This window comes from Prenolepis imparis, unplaced genomic scaffold (genome assembly GCF_030444845.1).
Source record: "Prenolepis imparis isolate NDT839.2.m4 unplaced genomic scaffold, iyPreImpa1.0 SCAF_9, whole genome shotgun sequence".
Classification (NCBI taxonomy): Eukaryota; Metazoa; Arthropoda; class Insecta; order Hymenoptera; family Formicidae; genus Prenolepis; species Prenolepis imparis.
The window spans coordinates 7,495,383-7,520,102 of NW_028141167.1; the positions used below are offsets into that span (position 1 = coordinate 7,495,383).

At 33.9% G+C, this 24,720-nt stretch overlaps 1 protein-coding gene across 24 annotated transcripts in view; it reads left to right on the top strand.

Annotated features, from left to right (window-relative positions):
- Positions 1 to 24,720, top strand: part of LOC145940340 (uncharacterized) — a 149,879-nt gene that overhangs the window by 19,009 nt on the left and 106,150 nt on the right. For 3 of the 24 annotated variants that reach the window (XM_083045367.1, XM_083045378.1, XM_083045385.1), the window contains exon 1: positions 10,106 to 10,178. The exons of 19 other annotated variants lie outside the window; for them this stretch is intronic. In XM_083045367.1, coding sequence (XP_082901493.1) covers positions 10,121 to 10,178 — 58 coding nt within the window. In that variant the 5' untranslated portion in view covers positions 10,106 to 10,120. Of the gene's footprint in view, positions 1 to 10,105; positions 10,179 to 19,712; positions 19,786 to 24,720 lie in introns of those variants that run through there. 2 more of the 24 variants (XM_083045383.1, XM_083045389.1) reach the window with 2 other exon arrangements.

Here is a 24,720-nt window from a genome sequence, read left to right on the forward strand (position 1 = left end):
TGGTTAGAAAGTGTGATGGCTGTTTGCACGATCGCTTTAATAAAGATCACTTTAATAATTGCTTGCTGACCCGTGAATCATCCTTTTGATTAATGTCCGTTAGAAATTGGCTCATTGGTTTATGGCTATCTTTTTCTGCATTATCATGCAATTAATGCTATTAATAGCTGAGTAATTAAATGTAGTCGAGAAAAAAAATATTCTCAAGATTTTTTTTGCAATTATTTTAAACGAGATAAAATAAAATTTTATATTTTCACATACACATTACGATTTTAAATGTACATTTATTTAAAAGAAAAAAGACATTTATCGCATATATTGCTGTAACTTTTCACGTAAAGAAAAATATATTTTATTCATTGGAAAATTTGATGTGAAATGCGGTGGGAAAAAAGCATTTCTAATTGAAGCATGATATAATAAGAAAAATGCTACAAGTATGAAGGAACCGTGTCTAATATCGTTTTACATTAACGTGTCGCGGCATCAGATGAACGGATGAAACGGTGGCAAGACTATAGCATTAGCGACACGTATGACGTGTCTGCAAGAAAACGTTCGAGCTTACATAAGCGTGGAAATCACGCATTATACTTACCGCGGACCGGGCGGACTACTCATGCTGTTAAAGGCACACCATTCGTCCGTCTGGTTCACCTTTGCTAGAACGGTCGGTGCTCTTCAAGGCCGAGGTGAAGGTCTCGTGTGAACTCGTCGCTCCAGTCGGTCTAGGTCGCTGGGCCGATGGACAAATCGTGATTTTGTTATAACTTCTGCAAAACTATTATCAATATTATATATTTTTAATATTAGAGTGAACAAGTTAAAGTTAATACAAGATTTCTGCAATTTCAATAAAAATGAGACAGTCACTTTTGTTGTAAAATTTAAGACAAATTTTGATTTTTTTGGACATATATACGATATACAAAAATGAAAATTTAAAATCTATTTGTTGAAAAAAAATAATATCATCAATAGAATATTTTCTGAAAATTAAAGGGACATTAGTCGTAGCAAATTCTGCATTCTTACTAAATTATAATAATATAAATTTAAATTATATATATAATGATCTCCCATTATCCTGTGTAATAGGCACGATTATATAGCGTTTGAATTTGATGATTTAATAATAAATATCAGCATACTTAAATTTTTTCGAAAATACATTTTTCATGTGCGATAGGAATTTTATCGCGTGATTTTCTTCAGCATCAGTAATTGACAGCGAATCCTTTGGCCAATTTCTAGCTATCGTAGACGTTAGTTAATCTCGCAGGAACTCAAGCGTTATCTAACGAGTCTACTGTCATATCATTGCCACGTGAGAATGTCGCCGGAAGCTATCGAGCAGGTATTAATAACGGATGATGCTCGCGAGAAGATCAAAACAGCTCTTAAGTTGAAACGTTGCCGCTTTTATTTCGTTCGGTAATTCAAATAAATTATCACCCTCTGAAAAATTGGAGGAATAATATATCTCGGTTTCGACGAAGGCGAAAAATCTTATATTTCTTGAAATTCGCGAGAATCATAGTTTTAACCAAATTTAAGTCAAATGTTTATAAATTATCTTATTGCGTGCAGAGAAAAATTGTCTATTTCCGATGAGATTGATTTTGCAATCATATAAAGCTGTTTGAACATTTTTTCGAAAGATATAATACATCTACGAGGTAGCTAGAGAAGCGCGAGCATCTTAACAACAATCCTGTTTCGATACGATCTACAACATTAATCTTGCACCGTTATTACTTCGCGCACATCAGTCTTTATTGTCTCCGAAACTTTATGTTCAACCTTCGCACTTCCGCAATTGGTTACCTCGCGTATTTTATCAAACCGTCACTAGGATCAACTAAACCCGCTTACGAGTTTTCAGCTATAAAGCTTACTCGAACCTAAGAAGATTAAGAATCGTACTTGCGATACAAAGCACACATTTAATGTCTAGGGTTCTATGCACTTTATGGTTATTTTCCATTATATGCGATAATGAAAGTAGAATGATGACATTGAAATATCCCTGCCTTTGTGGTGAATCGCGATTTCTAATGAATGATACCTCGCATTTAAATCGCGCCAAAGTCGTATTTATCAAAACGGCAGGATGACACCGCTAAGTTGCATATACCTACCACTTAGAACATGTTTTATTTCATATGTTTTATATGAAACGGAATAATCGCGTATATGTTATTCAAAAAGTACCGTAAAACATAAATACAATATAACGCGTTCAAAGACTTCTTAATGTGTTTAATATAACACTTGGTGAACTTTGCGCAATCTTGTTCTATTACGTTAGTAAATTTTGCCGATATGTTACGCCTAAATATTTCCGATTAATAATACTTGCTAGCAAATTAATCACATGACAAAAAACAGTTTGTACAAAATTTAAGTAGCGTGAAATTTAATCTGTCACACGTGTCGTTGTGTGTGTATTAAATAAAGATTCTTGGATAGAAAATATATTAATAAGATAACTGTCAATTTTGAGAGGCACATTGTGCATCATAATTATCGATTTTTCACACTTAACAAGTATCGGATATTTTTAATATTCCATGCATGATTTAAAAAACACCTCGATAAAAGCAAAGTTTCTTTTTTCTAAGTAGATTATATAAATTCGAAGCTAAAGTATCTCTCTTCGCGATTTTAGCGTGCATTGTGTATTATATAATTATTAATTTACCACACTTGTTATCGTATCTACTCGTATATCGCGATTCGAAAGAATGCGTGACATTAGATTGCAGTGTTTTTTTTTTTTTTTTTTTTCAACAAGTTTATTGGGCGGCTTGCACGTAATTATCAATTTTCTATGCCCGAAGTACATTTATTTCCGTTGTTGCATTTCGCGCAAGAATGCCAGAATCCTTGTCGAGGTCATAGAGTATCTCTATTAATTTTACCGAACAACCCCGCATAATTATCGATTTTCCTTGCTCGATCTACTGGCTATTAAGAAGATATACGCTCGATCTTTCACCGGTCTCGCAGGTGTCGGTTCATTCACCGAGCTCGGCGGAAGCTTGCAATAACCCGACGACATAGAAATGACTCATTTACGATCTCGAAGAATCTCGACGCCGACGACGGCGGCTGGTTAGTCATAGCTTTTACGAGTAGAAGCTCGAAATAATTCGCTACCGCCGCCGCGACAAACTATAATTTTTTTTTGTGCAAACGAATCCATTGGGAAACATACTTGCTCGTCGTTGCATTGCTATATCTTCGGTCGTTCTTTCTCGTTGCACTTTGCAATTTTCATTGCTATTTATGCCTCGCGTGCGTTTCCTGCTTCTTCATTCACAATTGTTGCGTATCGAGCGATTTTAACATTGATTTGTAATTATAATACTCAGTAATGAGTCTTGGAAGATAATTGTTTCATGAAATTTATTAATTCATGAATTAAATATTACAAAATATTACAAATTTATTCAAGTAGTCCATACATTTTTTTTTTATTAATTTGCAGTCAATTTTATCTTAATAATTTGAAGATATAGAGATTTTTTATTTTTATTTAATTTATTTAAATCTGACTTAAATTTCATAACTCTTGGAATTTTCTGCAGGGGTAAAACGTACGTACGAAATTTAATCTCTCGGTATCGTCCGTCCTTTGGTATTTCACACGATCGACAAATTAATATCGAGTTGCATGAAATTCGCAGTTTGACCGCTAAATGAAACCTCTTGCCTTGTATGACCTTTTCGAAACGCATATCCGCGAATGTATGATTATCGCATCTCGACTAATATTAAAAGATTATGAGATGCAACTTCAGAGGTCAATATTATATATTGTATAAGGATAAGGCGAAAGCATGCCTGTTTTTAACGTAAATTATCGAGGACGTCAATATTCTCTTTTGACTGTTAAGAATAAATTGATCGAGAGTTTTTAATATTTAGCAGCTACTTAATAATTTATTGTTATATAACATTCTAAATTTAAAGTTCTGATATTTCTTGTATTATTCTAGATTTTTCTATTTTGAACATTAAAGGTACATATATCTATGCTCTTTTTGATTTTACATAAGTTTTGCATACATTTTTTATACGTATTTTTCTTTGGATAATATATTATACTTTCATGGTTTCAATTTAAATACTGATATCGAATTCTACTTATCTCCTGCTAGAATATACAAACGCTCTTAACATATTATCAATTGATACCGAACTCGCAATTGATTACAGTTATTCTAATATCATGTGGCAAAGTACGCTCGATTTGTTCGTTCTTTCTTTCGCGAGCCTTGCTGGTTCTTCGCTCCTGGCGCTCACCAACGTACTTCCGTTTTCGTAACTCGCCTTGAACTTGTACTTCTTATGAAACCTTGAAACATGCGGCTCAATGTCGTCCTTGAAGAAAGTTAGCATATTTCCAACTCAGAATTTTACAAGAGTTCGAACACTATTTAATTTAAAAAAAAGCTCATTTTCTTCATGATTATGCACCGTTTCTGAAATAAAAAAGTTTTCAGACTGAAATCTGTTCATATTAAATTTATACATACATATTAAAATATATTTAAAAATATATTTTACATCACAACAAATATGCAAAATAAGGATATTAAAATTTATTGTATTTATATTAACTCGGTATTAATATAATGAACTAAATACATGAATTATCATAAAAAGAACCAAGAATATCTTGAAGGAGAAGGTTACGTAACATCGTACAGTGATAGAGAACAATATTCATGTTAACATTATAAATTAAAAATATTGTATCCTAATTGAGATGTGGTCTAGATATTTATAGGTCTAAAATACCAATAATGACGTGCCACTGTTGTGACAAAAAAAAGTATTAAACATATACTCGAGCGGAATGCAGTTGTGGCGGTCTGCTGGGTGTTCTGGAAAGCCCAGGCGCGAAAATAGCCAACATGCACGTTGTGCTTTTCCGCAGGGTTCGTTCCCGACATACGTCTCGAGCCGATAGTAGCCTGGAGCTACGTGTGTCATTCTTGCTTTTATGTTATTTCAAGACACGTGCAAGGAATCTAATTTTTCTTTCGTATACGACTGCTAACATTCTTTTATTCTAATAAAATTTATAAGAGTAACGAAGGACTATATATATAGGAAAACTTTCTTTTTTATAAAAAATGCGAGTTGTAATATGTAGCTTTCGTTAATTCTTTATATGTTTAATACATTTTTTGAAGATTCTAGATAATCTAAAGTGTATTTGATTATTTCAAAAATCACAAAAGATAAAGTTATATAATATAAAGATATAAAAATATATATTGAATTTATTATCAAAAATTTATGAAAAGTTTAAGATTGAAATGTTTTAGTCATGCATTTTAATTTATAATCCATATAAATTATATTTGAGTTTTATTTTTTTATATTTGAACACAAGATATTTAGAGAATAATAAAATCGACTTGTAATACGTGAACACCAGTTTGTTGAAATTCACGATTCGCTCGTTAACATCATAATTGACATTACATCATTAATCTTGACAAAAATCTACCGTGTTTCCTGTCACTGTGCAAGTATTTTACTTACTGCGTCTGACATATAAAACTAAAAATTCCTTTCCGAAGCTATTTGTTTTCCATCTTGACTGCGACAAGCGGCTTTTACGAGCTGCCTTACACATCGAAACTCGTGTTTACTTTCATCCACGTGAACCCAAGACGAGTTGCCACATCTCGTAATAAATCATAAATAATGGCCGTGTGATCGAGATACGATTTTATCGCGAAAGTGCGTGCGGCGATCGGAAAAACTGTATAGTGAAACCAGTAGCAGATCCGCGAGCGTGATGACGATTTACAAGCGATAATGATCTTGCCTAACTACTTCTTTGCTAGAAGTCAACTGCTGTTCTCAATAAATCGAGCTGTCTGAGAACCAGCGAACTAGTCGCTTTTATTGTCCATGATATTTTTCAATCGACGGAATATTAATGACAAGTGATTTTTTTATGCGTATATGTATATATCTATTATTAAAGAAAACGAGAGATAGAGAGATAGGTACAAAAAGTTTTAAAAAGATAATTGTATAGTGATATAGTGACACATATATATATATATATATATATATATATATATATATATCAATATATATCCGTAAGCGATGATATACATTTTCTGGGTAAATACATATATTTATTCATCTATATGTATATTTAGAATGCTAAGCAATTTCTCAAGACACCGCTATCTCAGTTTCATATCTTTTAATAAATAAAAACAGGTATAAAATATTATTATGAAAAATATAAAAAGAATTAAAATTTTTAAAAAATTCCTAAAATATATATTTATGATTTATAAATATATTCGATGTGCATCTCGATTTATATCATCCATCAAAATGAGAAACATTGTATTTGCTTTTCACATTCTGACACATCTGTCTTGTAAGTTGTTGAACTTTACGTCTGATATAACTCTTTCAAGTTGTACGCGAGGTAACGGCATAATCAACTGTCCTGTCGACGAAATGCGTATCGAAGCGCGGTCGCGTTGGTCTTCTGAAAACCGGTATGGAGTCCTAGGAAGAAACTACAAATGCAATTTCACGCGTACTCTGGTCGGGCAAGGGTTAACAGCAGTTAACGGGTGGATCTTTTCATTATGAAAATAGCGACGCGTTCTCATGTTTCTTCGTCATTCAAATGTACTCGGTAGATGCTACCGGTTCCGTCATACCTGCCAGAGGTTCCCAAACTTGCTAAGCTAATCGAATATATATGCCTGAAAATCTGATTGTGTCAGTAATACAAATTTTTGCAATAAAAATAAAATTAAAAAGTTATCTGCACATATATGTATATATTTATGTCAAAGATTTTTGTACATAGAGAGAATTTTCTCTTACAATTTACCCTGAAAATCATGGTAATTGTGAGACAATATGATACGGAAAGAATTTTATGAGAATTTCTCTGATTAATATTTATCACATAAAAATAGTATCTATTATAATAAAATATAAAATATGTTTAATTAATTTTACTATGCAGTTTATTAGTAATCAAGCATATTTTATATTTTATTGTGATAAATATTAATCAGAGAAATTCTCATAAAATTCTTTCCATACCATATTGTTCCACGATACCATAATTTTCAGAGTAAATTTGAAGAGAAAATTCTCTCATTGTATTAAATTGACAATTATTGTAAAAAAATTAAAATCTTTCCCGTTTCTTTTCGAGATATGAAAAACATATTGTTAATAAATTATTTCACAATATAGCATTGTATCTCGAAAAGTCTATAAAAGAATGTTTTTTCTATTTTCTCTTATGTCGGTCACGAAATGTATATCTGATTTGGAAACCTCTAGTTTACAACAAACACATGTCGATAGTGCTGGCGTCCCTAATTCACATATCGTTAATTCGATCACGGCGTGCTTCCGCATTCGATATCCGGCTAATCCGCACGCGATTTCGCACGGATAAGCGGATATACTATAGGGGAAGTTTGGAGATTAACTTGTTGTTCTCGCGACCGCGAGATTCGCGCGCGAAAACTATGCGTATCCCGGGTATATTTAGCTTTCATGGAATGCGGCGTGTCCATCTTTTGTAAGATAGACAGGCTTCCGAAGCCGAGGATACAGGTCTCTCTAAACACTATCGGATACTTGAATTTTGTAGAAACTTTTACATAACTATCTACAGATTAATTGAAAGCGATATTTCATCTATAAAAATCCTTCTTTGTACGAAAAAAAAATATTCGGCGTTATTTTCCAAATGTTTACGAATCGCGAGAATATTTTTGGCGAATCCGGTTACACCGAAAGAAATCTTCTCATTACCGAGAAGACGAGAAGACGGTTGGAAACTTATTTAAAGAAGTTTATCCGCGATCACCTTGCGCTGCGCGTTCGGGGACATGCGTTCGAGGATTTCGGTACGGGGATAATTACACCGGGGGTCCCGAGGATGTAATAAATTTGCCGGTGCCCCACGTCCGCGTATAACCTGTGGAATTCGCTGAGAGACGTCTTGTCCTCCGCTTTCTTTATTTTCGCCATTCGAGGCTCCTCTTCTCTCTAATTTTTTTTTCTTTTCTCTTCTCATCCTCCTCCTCTCGAGATCCGCTGCAAACCCGTAATTTGCCCGTTTAATCCTGCCGCGATCCCAACGAGCCCAACCAGCTTCTTCGTGCTCCTCTAGCGCCTGTCTGCTTTCGTGTCAAACATCGGATTCACCCTTCGGGAATACTAGCTGATTTCCTAGAACCCCAATCTGCGGTTCAACCTCAACGGAATAAAAAGATATACTTTGAAACAATCTCGTGACAGTGCGTGTCTATACATATAATAGTCAGACAATTCAAGTTTCCTTTGAAATATTATAATTCATGAATTATATCACTATATTGTTATTTTTAATATAATACGATATACGTTTGACACAATTTTTTTCTTTAAATATAAATCGCAAGAAAAATGGGAATGGGAGAATTATATTTTTTACATTCGCGCGTTTGCAATCATTTAATCACTAATTTATCAATGCATACATGGATATATGTGTGTATATATTTATCAATATTTTTATTTTTTTATTATCTGAAGAGAACGGAATCTCAATGCCGGCATCATATCGTTTTGAGAATAAAATACAGGTTTCGCAATACAAGTTTTATAATTTAACGAAATTAGTAGGCTGTATGTGCATAATTTGCGAACCGCGAAGACACGTTATTAAGTCGTTATAGTTCGCAGCTTTCGGCAGTGAGCGAGAATGCTGATTTTACTTTGTACGAGTTGTCTCGAGTTTATGTAGTATTGTTCGCTTCCTCGCCATAATTCACACGGTTTCGCTTGAGCGGTTCTGCGAATTAAAAAAATCTTCGTTGAAAAAATCTTAGATTTTGTCAGAGGCTGTCGACGAGATTAAATCGAGAGAGAAAGAGAGAGGAAGGTTTTAAGGTTGAGCTGCAATGCTTCGCTTGCGTTATCGCCCGTGGTTGTGGGATGGGAATCAGAGAGAAATGTACATAAATCGATGACGGTTTCGCTTGTTCGCCGTCATGCGAGAAGACATCCGTCTGCGAGGCGCTAGGTCGAATCCATAAATCGATTAATTGAAGTTTCTCGGCCAATCTCGATAATCCTGCGAGAATAATTTCGAATTCACTTCTCGAGATTACAATACGCTCGCGAGCTATCCGTAAGATCGAATCGCGTTTAACTGCTCTTTGAATCTTTAGCTGAGATCTTAACGAATCATTGCGAAAGTTTTACCTTTGAATCTTAAGTTTCAGTCTGGCATGATTTAAACTTAGAATAATATGTGTGTGTGCTCTTTTGTCAGATTTTATTCTAGCTGATTATACATAATTTAAATCATTCAAATATAAATCGTGATAGATAAATCTATAGAAGAATGAGAATGCATGAAAATAATTTTTTTTTTCCCATTGCATATAAATTGCCCACGCCATTTATATTATTATATACTGAAATATGTTATACCTGAAATATGCTCATAATTTATATATGTTTCTTGTAAATATAGTACAATTATTTTTGAGTTATTAATTATGTATATATAATTCCGTTTTATTTTATTCGCGATACTATGCAAGGGGGCTTTCTTCGCTTGATAAGCCGAGTTCGATTTAAATTTGATTTCGCTGTATAAATATCTCGTTGATCTTCGCGGTCGGTAACCACGATGCCGAAGAGAAATCGATGACCTTCCCGCACCAAGCTCACAGCAACGTCATCGTCAACGTTGCGTCGCTCGATGTAGCGTCTCAAGGTCCTCGCGGGGCCGTCCGCGTTGCTCTCAGCAACACCATCTTCTGGTTTGCCCCACGAACTGCCATAATGCGGCGCGTGAAAACCGGGGAAAACCACCCGACGCGTCGCATCTATCGACCACGTATCGTCGGCGCCGCGCAGCGTCGCGACACCAGCCAGCCAGGCAGCCAGCTAGCCAGGGGTTCACTGCGCTCCACCTTTCGAGCAAGAACAGAGTCCGCGTGTTCGGGGGGAAACAAATTTCTCGCCTAGTTGTTCAGAGGTTTTTCTTTTTCGGTTGACACGTCCTTCATCGATATCTTCGTGTTTATCCTACGGCGATATGTGGTGTTGTAAGCGACTAGATGCTTCCGATTGGCCAGTCACGACCATCGTACGAGGTAACGCTTCCTGTCTGCACGTTGTGCTGCCGCTGCCTCTCTTTAGTTCGGGATGCCAGTCGAGGTTGTTCTCGAGGTTTCTTCCTATTTATCTCTCTCTCTTTTTCTTTCCTTCCGTCACGAACGCTTCTTCAGCTTTCTTCAGCCGTTCCGCTCTTTCGCTGCTTCTTTACCGCACCATGAGAGAGAGAGAGAGAGAGAGAGAGAGAGCTCGCATACTTGTGAAAACGGACGGAAGAAGATGAAGGTCGGAATAGTGTCCACGCGAAAACGGGTCGCCAGGCCGTAGACCCTGCTCGAATTTTGGCGAGATGTCGAATCGCTTATGATGAGCGCCAAGATTCTTTTCGAAGTGTTTTCCTTCTTGGAGACTGATGACCCGATTTTACCAACCTTCCTTGAATTTACATTAGCGATCGTTAGGTCGTTGACCTATAAATGTCTGATAAACGAATGACGTATCGATGGAAGAAATAATATCGTTTACTAACGAGCTTCGAAGAACGTGTTCTGTCTTGAAAGTGATTGGTAAAATTATTTATGAATATTTGTGAATATAACAGCTGGATATTTTGTTTGAGCTAATTAATGTTTCTATCAGTGACATAGATTAACACATTTGCACATTATTCGAAGGTTCAAAAGCTTTTTAATCGATATCGTTTAGCTTTTTCGCTGAACACTCAATCGATATCACATTTTGCTGCTTTTTCTGCGTGTCAAGGTCGAGTAATGCGAAATGGATTTGTCCTAGAAATGCTATTAGTTCATTGAATAGCTGACGAAGATCTTCAGAAACTGTGGCTATGATATTTTTTCTCATCATTATTTTAGAAAGGATTTAATCGTTATATGCTTGAGTTCAGCTACACGCTTTTGGCTTTTTGTGTGTTTTATCGCACCCACCTTTTGTGATAAAAAATAAAAAAATTATAATTATCACGAGATTCACCGATCATAGCGTTGTTTACAGAATATTCGTATATACTATAACACCAACTATAAATGAGAGATTCCTTGAGGAATATAGTGATGAGAATGGCTGGAGTATTGATTATCTCTTATCACCTCAAGGCTTTTCGATCGTCATAACAGGCGCGCTAAATTTAGCGTCTACAACCTTACCACATTATCGTTTATGAAAACAAATCGCCCATAACAGGCTCGCGATATAATACGACTTTGTTCGATCCGTTCAGAAGCCATATATCGATAATCGTTTCCTTAATCGCATTCAAGCTCGCATTTAGATATCTTCGATTTAATCCCACTTGTGACGTAATGAGCGCAATCTCTTTCGACCGATCATTGATTTACCTCTTTACACTTTGGACGCAATGGTTATCTCTGCTACGTTTATTATTGATGCATCATGGATAACATGTACATAGGTAGTAGAGATGCAACAGTTTTTCTGGAAAGCACCAGCAATCTAACGAGCCGTAATTGCTTCTAATACATTGAAGCTAATACAGAGATTAAGCCGATTATAGTGATTAAAAATCAAATTAAAAAACTAGATTTGACATATTTATGCTTTTATTAGTTGTGATAATCAGATTAGAAATTATTGATTAGAAGATATGGATTTTAATTCTTTTAATTCTACAGAAAGAGCACAAATGGATTTTTATAACGTGCAATCAATGCTTCAGAATATCTTGACCGAATCATCTTTTATTTTAAAGTCTAGGGAATAAGTTTATCTATAAAATCATATTAAATCCCTCGTGTAATTCCTTTTAAAAACTTCACTAAAAATAAAATTATATTTCTCATATGTAATTTTTATAAATAGTAGTAACTATTGTAGAATTGTGTCAAGAATGAATTTATAATGGATGCTTTTCTCTCCGAAATATATTCATCTTTGCAAAGAACATTTGTAAAAAAGTTAGCGGCAGGTAAGGATCGGGTCAACAAGTGCAATTGCATTAATATCGAACGTCATTAAACGAATCAACTGCAATCACTGGATTTGGATCCGCGGAACATCTGGGACACATTTTTCCTTGACTGCGCGGAGAAACACAAAGTTTCGCGCACGTGGAACTCTCTCCTTGTTCCGCGGTACTTATATTAAGCCTTCGTGTAAAAGCTGAATCATTCGAATATGCAGCGCATACAGTTTATTCTGCGCATGTGCAGTTTGTATGCAACATCGTATATTGCAAGATATATTTAAAAAAATTTTTCTCGAATCTTTTTTATAATTATTTTGAAATTACAATCAATTTGAAGGATGAGGATTATTTTTCATAATATTAGGAAATTGTTATAACATTATGTATCATTCAATTTCTATTTTTTTCAAAATCCACGCATCGCGCTATGCGTGATCGATGGCACGATTAGCGTGTATAAATCCTCCCATTGCATTGATTCGCGCGAAAGGGAGACAAGCGGCAAAAATAACGACTTCCGTTCTGCGCCGGGTAAAAGTATTTGGCACGGGCGTGACGTCACGTCCGTTGTCTAAAGGCGTCGAGTTTGTGAGTTATTTCCGTCCGTGTCAACAGGGCTTTTACTTGTTCAAAGAACTACTTTGTTATGGCGTGATGTATCTGAATTATAGCACATCATAACTTGTCAAGAAAACAAAATACTTGTATATACATGTATTTTTGCTTTCTGTGAAATTATCTATCATATAATGTTTTCTTCCTAAATATCTTCTTAATAAATGAGAATGTAGGGAAGTCATTTATCTGTCGATTTATTAGAAATTTAGATCATTTAGATTTTAATTTTTAATTTTTTTAAATATTATATTCTGCCTTTATACATTTTTATAAATTCTTTTTAAAGAAAAATTATTTAAACACGTGAATTATATTTTTCACTCAATAATTAAAGGTTAAACGAGTCGCGTTAAAGCGCAGCGAATCTCGCGCTATCCGATCGAAATCATGATATGGAAGTTTCGTGGGATTTCATTGAAGAATCGTGACTCGCGGAATGCTACCGCTCGCAAGCGCTGTAGCGAAACACCGTCACCATGCTTACGTGATCTTTGGCGAAATCGCTATCGCGTACCAGATATTGCCTACGTGTATCAGCAATAGCTCTTCGATAGAGTCGAAGATTCTTATTCATTTTTAGATACTCATTCGCGTTTACTATACGTGACGATTCAAGATTTATCATGCAGTTGAAATAAAAGGCCAATTAAAGAACCGTCACAAATGATGATTCGAAAATTAATTAGCCGAAAAAGAACAAGTCATATCTCGATATCTGTAATATTATAATAATATTCTGACATGTTTGACGTCTATTTCAATATATGCATTAGAATACATAACGTTGTAAGAAACAAAGTTATTAAAACATTTAATAAAAATCATTAAATAAAAATCTTCAAATATGTATATTGTAATAACAACAATAATAACTATAAAATTATATATAATCAAAAGTATAAAAGATTATATAAAAGAAATAATATTTTTATAGTCTTCTAATTATTATTTATTTATTTATTTTTATATAATTATGTTATTAATATTATATGTATATAATCAGAGGTATTACTTAAAAAACATTTTAATATAAAATATTCTTGTCTATCATGATGTAAGTTGTTTGATTATATCTATCAATCATGCAACCAAAGGAATAATTTCTGGAAGATGTGAATATAAGAAGCCAAAGAAAACTTGTAATTAATCGTAATTACTATTAACCTGATATCGTATTATTAGCAAATGCGATTTTTCTCGTCACTCCGAAACTTTCAAAAGTCAAGTATCTCGTTTGATTGCACAGCGGTGAAAACTTAACCACCTCCGCGATGGAGATGAAAACCTGCTATTCCGGATAATTCTGTTCGTTTATTATACGTTCCCGGATTAAACGCAGTCATCAAGCATCGCTCGAGTATTTAGATTTCTCCCGCTCTTATATCCGTCAACTTACAGCGAAATTAATGCGACGCTTTGAGCAATCTGGAACGAATTCTGCCGTTATGTTATCTCGTCCGGTGGTTTCGTTCAGTAAAACGAAGTCGAAAAAGTCGTTTCGTATATTTTTTGTTTTACACAGGCAAGTAACAGATTCATTACAGTTGTTTTATTCGCAAATCAACGACTGCGAACCGCATGCTAAAGTTGTCCGATTGACACACACGTTGGCCCTCCTTTAAAAATCTCCAATTAATCCCAATTAAAGACGCATCCGCTTAATTACTCAGCAGTGTCAAGGAACTCTCTGGAGACTATAATATTCTTTACCGCGATTTAACAAATTACTCGACATGGATTTAAATTGATTTAATGAAACCTATCAGATTCTTTTCTCGTATGTTGTTTTAAAACTGTTCTTAATAACAGTATATTTTTATAACAATTACAAATTATTATTTTCACTGTAAAAAAATCGATTTAAAACTCGCCAAAAATTAAAAAAACAAAAAATATGAAGAAAATATATAGCAGTGGGACACGTATAATCTTGAAAGCCTTGAGCGATACGCACGCGAATAATAATCGCATAAGACGTAGACAGATATTGTGGCGATATTTCTGATGGACCATCGCGAGTTGCATCGAGGAACCATCGATTATATCGAACGGCTTCGGGCATGGCGCATGCTCGATCGAGAGATTGATGACACTCAGAAGTCATCGTTTGCTATCGATTAATGCGATCGGATTCGAGACGATGATCGCTAATCGGCGCATCGCGAATCGGCCCACCCGACAGAAAACACAGCCTGTCTCGCGATAGCGAGTAATCTCGCGCGGCGGATTCCTGGAGTATAATTACAGTGCTTAACAAGCAATCTATCAAGTCGCCACTTATCGACACCGGGTACCAATGAGCACTCGTTTATCAGTCTCTTTCTCTGAAACGCATATCGGATTGTCTCGCAATAAATATTTACGTGGAAGAAAACAGTATACATAGGACACTCGACAAACAATATATCAAAAAATCGAAAACGTAAATAGCATTGAAAAAAATAAAATTTTATCACACAAATTAATTTATTTTACTTCGTCACAACACACTTATCAGCACAAAAATATTTTAATTCTTTACGATAATCATTTAAAAATGATTTCTTATATTTCTCTATACAATTTTTAATTCTTGCGAAAAGTCAGACAAAATATTGACGCGATTATAAAAGTTTGAAGAGGAGAAAGAAGTGGAAACAAAAAGCGTCAATAATTCGTTACGCGATACGATCATTAATCGCTGCTAGATGGAATCAATAAATGATGCATTGCAGCTCTCGTCATAATCACGAAATTCGTTTTTATCATGTCTATAATAGGATCGTCATTTCTCGATGTATAAAAAACACTGCGCTACATAATCAGCGATAATAGTATAATGAAGTCATCGTAAATCCAAATAACGAAAAACTGCATTAAGAATCACAAAATCACACTATTGCAGAAATTTAAGAGATTCATAAATTTCTCGTCGATTTCACTGAATGCCCCAATTAATAGTTGTTTTAATCTCAGGTTCACGATTGAACGTAAAAAGGAATGTTGCGAAACTAAGATTAAAGGCTTCATTACATATATAATTGCATCGTTAATTGCGAACAAGTCTTGACCGGTTCATAATCAGAAAAGTAATGATCGATCGCTTCCTCCTTCTCGCCAATGTAATCGGATCTTTTTTTTTTTCAATTCTCTTCCTTGTTTTTCCTTAAAGTCGAACGAAGCAATAGTTGAATGGACTTACGTACTGATTAGAAGAATGTTGAAGAATGAATAATTAATTAATGCATAAGCTAAAGTTTTCTATGTGGATTCGTTTTCTATGTACATCAATTTATCACGCAGGTAATTTATTGCGTGCGTTGTTGATAACATCGGTACGAGAAATTACTTTGGAAACGCTTATTGTATCTATATCTAGCATTCCGATTTCGAGATTATTTGTTATTACATTTTCAGTCGCATTTTTAATCTAAATTCTAAGTTTTGATACGCACGACACTCAGAGGATATAGAGACGATTTTTGACAGATAAACTGCAACATATTATACTTTGATCGCGATTGCGAATTAAGTGGTGCAGCGAGATGCTGCGAAAAAAAATTTCTGAAACGATCAAGGATGATTTACGCGCAAATTACACCGATGTATCAATCGCAGGTCGATTTATTGTTCGCGAAGGAAGTCGAATCGGTAATTATATTATGTAAATGCGGCGAAATGTCAAATAAGCGTATCCGTTCGAGCCGGACCATTCGTTTCGCATAATCAGCTTCATAATGTGGCAACGGTATTGCAACTAATTAGCTGACAACGAGAGATTGGCGTAACGACGCGGTGTCACGCTCCTGAAAATAGTTCAAGAGAATCGTTTTAGAGGATGATATTGCGAAATGGCTTCGAGGAAAACAATTTCAGTTTCCCAATACTCCCTCAAGATAATAAATGAAATTTTAAGAATCTAATTAAATTTCAGCCATAGATAGAAATTAGTAATGTTGATTTTATTAATTTTTCGATTATAATTTCTGATTAAAATCTGATATAATATATATTTATTGTTAGACTTCTGATGATTGTTAAAACATTACAGGAATTTGATAAGATGTATCTGTTCAGGTTTCGCGATTTCGTGATTCGACGCGTTTGTTTGTCAATATTTCCTATTAGAGAAAAGGTCACTTCGTGGCCGATTAGGATCGCGTTCTACTCGTGCAAGGCGGCTTTTATAACCGTTAATTATCACGTTGCATTCACATTTCTCTCTCTTTCGCTTTACCACCATCGCTCGCTGTTTATTTGCATTTCGCATTACCATTTCTTTCCCATAATTAGGCCTTCAAATTGGACCGGAATCATTAAATTATTAGATTAGGGTCACTAATGTCGAAGTTGAGTAACCATGAAGATTCGTAGCAAACAATTTATCGTATCGATAATACTGATAATTTTAAAAAATTATCATCCTAAGCACAAATCAGTTTATCTCCATATTATATAAGTGCAACTGTTTCATAACTGTCTCGCCACACAGCCACGGTATAATTTTCTGAAAAGTTATTATTTAACACAAACTTTTTAGAATCTCGCATTTAGTCAGAATTAAACTTGCACTCATATTTCATATCTATAAATTCGACGATGCATCAATGCAATTAGAATGCAGTCGATTCATAACAATTGATGAACGAGTTCGAGAATCTTAAGAAATAAGACTAATTAATATATAAATTAAGATATCTACTACACTTTGCAGACATAACTAATCTATTTTATAAAATTAAATTAAATTAAAAGTTAATTAGTAAAAATAAATTTCTCTCTATTGTCTCTTTTCCGCAATTATTTCTTATATACTTTCTAATTGAAGAAGAACGTTAATTATTCATAATTAATTCCGATGTTATTGACACAAGATTGAACGTGCCAAATTTTAAAATATATTTGTGGCGTGAACGAAAACAAGACAAGAAATCCAAGGTGTTCGAACTTACGAATCTGTAGAATTAGTTGCACGCCAATCGCGTCTCTGCCAGGTCGAACGTTCTAATTTTATACACGGGTTATTATTAATTATAGAACGGACTAAATACGTGCAATAAAATTATAATAGATAAACTTGTTAAAATATAGTTATTAATATCCCTAGTTTTCCGTCTTTCATACATTCGATTGTTCCAATTTATTTAAATCCGTGGCCTAGATTTATAATTGTAATGATTACTAATTATTGCTGGCGGTTCAATATTTATTATAATACGATTTCCGTGCACGATATCGCATGGTCATAGAATTATAGGGTAATAAATGAAGAGAATGCGAACCTCGCGCCGTGCGGGCAAGTAGAGGTTCTAATTTTACAAACGAGGTGGGTCGATTCTCAGTGATACCAGTCGAGGCAGTGCTCTAAATGCGTCTTTTGGAGATCCGCGCGCGCCGCATTTTTCGAACGCTCCTCTCTCATCTCAAGTCATTACCACCGAGGGCAACATGCTCACGATTTCTCGACCACGACGTCTGGCGAGCGGAACTCGAAAGCCGATGTCTTTGTATATTCTCTCAACGTCGACCATCGAGGCTGCAGATTTCTGCAATCGTCGGCGAATGCAGCGCATTCTGTTCCGGAAGGCGAATCCCGGAGGCGGATGTATGTTTGACAATACCGTTGCTCGTTAAAAGAATCCAGTGTAAAGACTTCAGTGGATATAATTTATAATCTTGTTTTATTTAAATTTCTGTCTACTTATTATAAAGTGGTATTTTATTTGAAATAAGAAAAAATTGTTTTATAATAATTTTAAAATAGATGACAAAATTTTATTCTGTTTGCTTTTTTTTGATGAAGTTCACAGATTAACAATATATTCATATACTTCAGAAACTTTAGAGATTTATTTTGTCAGTTTTTCTAAAGTAATTACAAATATCTTACACGCGGAATACCGTCGAGGAAAATTTTTTGTAAAAAGAAAATTTTTTTCAAACTCTTCGAGAAGAATGTTAGAAAAAGTTTCTTGTACTTATAATATTTTACTTGTAATATAAAAGATTTTCTAAAAAAATTATATATATTATGCTAAATATATAAATAGTACTAAATAGTATATATATAAATAGTATGTATATAACAAACAAAAATAAACAATTTTAATTTGGTTAAAAAATTAATTTCAAAAACATATAAGATAATTGCAATTATTTGACCATTGCTAGTTACTATCAATTTATAGATGATTAATAAGAAATGTGTGCCTTTAACTAGCAATAAATATAATATAATATAAATATAATATAATACATAATATTGATCGACGCGGTATCTCGCATATTCAAGAATTGTTTGACTCAAGATTGAGCAAATTTTGTGACCATAAGCGGCACGTTGTTCTCATTAATGATATAAAAAAAACCGAGCGGCATATTCTGCATTTGATCATAATTTTTTGCGCTTTTCCAATCGGCTTGCTATCGACGCGTGTCGGCAACGATTCAATTAAATTTCCCTAACGGAATGTAATTGAGCGTTGACCACTGTTTACTGCTTATATGTATGTATGTGTTATCACACATATATTTCTCATGTGCAATGTCCCCTCCCTTTCTCTTTTTCGTCACATTCCAATAGTTCTGTTACAACTTTGCAAACAACTTTCGAACGAGTTACAGAAAAAATCGATTCGAATAAAATCCGAGATTAGTCCTCGAAAGAGAAAAGGACAAAAATTAATATATATAGAAAACTTAGGATCATAGAAATTATTAATTTTTATTACTTTCTGATTTCTCGCAATAAATAATAGAGGCCAAACATTCTAGTTTCGTATAAATTAACATTAATAAAAACTTATCGCATAATAAGCATATACATATAATACATATAATATTTTAGGGCGAATCTCATTGAGTATAAGTTAATGCGACATCGATATAAGTTAACATTAGTCACGGTTTTTTGCTTCTTTGACTATGGTTCCAGTGTTCATTTTATTAAAAAAATATTTACGCACTTAAAAAATCATCTTTTTCTTACAAATATGTAATTTTCTGTTCCAGGTGAGTCACAGTCACAGATTGTTTTGTAAAACTGCATTTACAACAGTATTTCCAATTAAGAACTTCTAGTTCGCGGAGGAAAATGATTCATCAAGGTAAACATTTAGCATTTTTTAATAGCGCGAAAATTGAATACGTTTTTATCTTCTAATAAATAAGATGCTGAAATTAAAAAATCTCTCAGGTGATTCTCTTATTGTGTTAGATGCTATTTCAATATTACAAGCATCACTAGATATTTCGATTTCTATGACATAGAAATATTTTTCTAAGATATTTACGATTAATCTCCGTTTGACAATTAGCATTCAAATGATGCAGTCTGCATCATTTTTCATTTAACGAAAAGTCGCATTTGGCGAAAGCTCTGACTATGAGAAGACACGAATAACGATTGAAATCTGAAAATAGATTTGGCCCGATTCTCTCGCAAAATTGCTGCGATGCGATCATCTGTCCATAATTTAGTCACGTGCTTTTCGTCAGATATATACATAAAAAATTATACAAGAAATCGAGAAGAATGTATAATTTATTTGAAAATTGTATATACGAATTTAAAAATTGCGAATAAAAGCAAGGAAATTTTCAAAAAAAATTTTTTTATTGTCTATTTTTTATTTACAAATAACTAAATTTGAAATTATTTTAAACAATATTGTATAAAATTTAAATTTTCGTACAGAAAATCTGTTAGTTTTGTCAATAATTTTTATTTTGCGCTTGTATAAAAATACATAGTCAATTACTGCATGTATTATTATATTATCAGTTGCGGTTTTATTGCGAAAATGAATTATTAATTCACACGATGACAGTGATATATTTGTACTTTCATACTGAAAGAAAGTTTCAGAGTAGTATATTAAGGCATGCTGTGCCGTACTTTAATCTTTAAATGTATCCTGTTGCCAGTTGGCAACGATTGCATCGATGTTCCAATTCGAGATCTAAGATCATGTCGGCTGATAGTAACGCTCCATTTTTTTGGAGTGAAAGAGTTTTATTCTACAAATAAAATTAATTTTTTTAAAAATCGAAATATGGAATATCATACACGAAATATTTATTTTCTTAATTTGAATATAAATTGAAAAGCAAAATAAACTTTGTAAACGTATAAATGCAATATTAGTGGAATGTAGCTCTATCTTATATTAGTGAATAATAAAATTGTTCAAATATACAAATATTTATGCGTTATATGAGAGATTGCAGCGTAACGGGATCTGTCGAAAATTAATTAGTCAGAAAAATTAAGCGGATATTAACATGATGCGGTCGGTAGATGTGACGCAACGGATATTGGTGATATGAGTTTAATTATTATCAGAGGCGGAGCGAGAAATGTACCAATAGTCGAACCGTTAATTGTCTTTATTCTTGCTGAATTAAAAGCAATTAAGGTCGGTGCACGAAGCGCGGCCTGTATTCTTCCAAAAGTAAAAATACCTTTCTTAATTGTATATCATGGCCATATTTCTTCTACGATATAAACTTACTTATTTTTTTAAAAAATATTGCATTTTATCTTATGATATTTTTTCTTACTATTTTTAAATTATTATAGAAATATACTGCTGCAGATTAAATCGGATATTTTTATCTGTAAATTGTGCTCCGTGAATTAATGATCTGTTAAACGAGGCTAAGTAGTAAAAATAAATAATTAAATCTCGTAATTATATTTTAAGAGTTTCACGAAATGACATTACTTTCAACGTTTCTATCAAGTTTTACAATAATAATGCACGTTATTATTGTGCAGAAACAACTCACATTTTTATTGCAAAATTGCGACTAATCACGTGAGAAAGCAAAAAAGAGGTCAATTTGTCCAGTGGAAGAAATTCTTGTTGGTACCGTTAAAATAGCATAGACTTTCCTTATACGTATTGTCCGCTACTGTCATGCTTGCTAGCTATTTGTACTTGTCGCGTGTAATTGGAGGCTTTTTTAACGTATGCTTTATATGACCTATTACAGCCTTCAAGACCAGAGATTTAAGCGACACATGACTCTATTTCTGTTTCTTTGCACGCATTAGGCCCGATTGCACCAACGTCATTTTGGTTTTAAGCGAGACTTAAATATATGTTTGTCTTTATTTATTTAGAAAGAAAGATAAAGATAGATACATATTTAAGTCTCACTTAAAGCTAAAATAATGTTGGTGCAATCGAGCCTTAGACACATAAACTAATTTCAAATATTTAAAACAGATACCTATTTAATTTTTTTTCTGGAATTTTTTATCAAAAGTAAGTAAAAAATCTCGAATTGGAACATCGATGCAATTGTTGTCAAATGGCAACAGGATACATTTAAAGATTAAAGTACAGCACAAAATGCTTTAATATACTACTCTGAAAGTTTCTTTCAGCATGAAAGTGCAAATATATCACTGCCATCGTGTTAATTAATAATTCATTTTCGCAATAAAACCGTGACTGATAATATAATAATACGTGCGATAATTGATTGTGTATTTTTAGCGCAAAATAAAAATTATTGACAAAGCCAAGAGATTTTCTACACAAAAATTTTAATTTTATATAATATCGTTTAAAATATTTTTGTATCAAATTCAATTATTTATAAATAAAAAATAAAAATAATAAAAAAGAATTTCTTTTGAAACAATTTCTTTTGAAAATCTTCCTGCTTTTGTTCACAATTTTTAAATAAATTATACATTCTTCTCGATTTCTTGTATAATTTTCTATGCATATAACAATCAGTAACAATCGTGTAATAAATTTGAATTAATTACAATTAAATTATAATGAATTATAAGTAATTTTAAATTAATTTTAATTAATCTTAATGTTTCTAAAAAACACGGAACTAAATGGCGAGTTGTTTTTTTCTTCATTTTTTTATTATAATTTCTTCCACATTTTAATTACGAAATTTCTGTTAGCACTATCTATACTTGTTAACACTTAGCAGAATCACTAGAAAGCGTGTAAAAAATATTCAATATGTGTACGATTAATTGAATTGAACCCCCCGCGGACGAACAAGTTTCCGGCCGTTGAATCACGAGAAAGCGAATTATTTTCCTAAACCACTGCCCTCGATTTGTATATTATCTTCCATCCGGACGGCCGCCGGACATTCATGCTTCGGATTAAACGGATTCGATACTATCTGCATCTGGGGTGTGTCCATTATCATGTGATAGAGATGATTCAATTCGGGACATGATTTGCAATAACGCGATATAACAATATTATTCTTACAATTTTTCTCTCTTTTTTTTAATGAACTTAAGATATTTTTTAGCACTATCTATTTATTTTAACTGTATGAAAAATACAGTGTGTGTCGCATTATCATATTAATAAACAAATACTCGATACTCTGGAAATCATTTATTTTTAGAGGTTCATTCGTATAAAAGTCAAGCTTTGACTATTCGCAAATTTTTGCGTATACATTTCATCTCGACATTGTCACTATTTGTGCTGAGATTCTTTTCGCGAATATCACGTTACGATAAAATAATCAAGTACACGTCGAATCGCACGATCAAAGCTCCGATAGATATATAGATACGCATGAGGGAAAATCAAGCAATGTCGATTGCGTGCAAGTGCGTGCAGCCAGACGAAACGACCGACACGTCAGTCGAAGAAGTCTGCTCGCTGGCAAAGACTGCTACGCGAGAGCTATCTATCGTTTAACGTCCCGTCATAAATTAGGTTCGGGTTAGGGCAACCGCGCGTTAGTGTGACAAAAGATCGATTTGACGTGCGCGCGCGCAAAGTTTCTCTTTCATAGCAGCGCGCATTCAAGCTCGTAAATCACGGTCGAGATCGTAATCGATCGATGCCTAGACTTTAAATGGAACGAATTGACCCGCTTTTGCCGATCGTCCTGTTTCGACAGCGGACGAGAAAACGAGGGAGGCTCGAAATTTTTCCGAAGACGCTCGCATGTAAACGAAATGACCGAAGAAAGCGCAGCTCTCGAGAGGTTTTTGAATTTATCAGCATTACTTGTATTACTCGAACGGAAAGGCATTGGTCGGAATCGTTTTCCCGCGAGAAATCGACAGTATTGATCCATTTTGTATTGATTCGTTTTTCTCTTTATTACTCTCCCTGCGATAATTAGCCTCTCTATGCAATTAATCCTTGCTGCGATGTCCCGTGCTCGAGTTAATTACGCGTCGATATAATAAGAGGATCGAACACGGCGATCTTATTGTCAAAGACTCTCTCTATTCCGGTCACAGGGTGACGTGTTTAACAGATCATGTTATCGTTGACCTAAAAGGCGAATAATAACGATGATCGCTGAATAAATCGTCGTAATGAACATCCCACATATTCGGTCATATATATTGTGTAGTATAACAGTGAGCATAGAATCAGGTCGATTTTCCAGCACAAGGAGAAATATCTCTTATTGTACAAATAAACAGCAAATGAAACAAAACTATACCATTGGCTACGTTCGATATAATATATTCTGCACCTTATCGAGAGAAATAAATTAGGAAACTTTATGAAAGTTTATAATGTTGCAACATGCTAGCGTGTGCGCATTTGAAAAAATATATAAAATATGCACATTCTTTTTATTTTATATACATATATCTAATTAATATCACGATTTCTACTACTGACATAGTATTGATTGAATTCGATATCGATGTCATCATCTTGTTTAATCGTAACATACAGACCACGGTGTAATTAATGGTGTAATTAATCAGTGGTTAGTTAGTCCTGCAAATGTCGTGCGAGAAATTAAAACAAGGTGTAATACGTGTATAAAGATTCGCTCGTGCCGTTCTGTCGCAGGTGCGCGGCTCGCGATCAGCTGATTTTGACAGGTCATAGTTTTATACGCGACTGTTTCGCGATATTACGGTTAGCGCTTGGCTCGTGCACGCTTACTTCTGAATCATGGCCGTATCTCCTTAGAGACTGCCCACACAAATCGCGATCGACAGACCGCGGCTGTTTCTTCGCGTTTCGCAATGGCGCTCGTTCGAGCGATGACGACAGATTCGACGC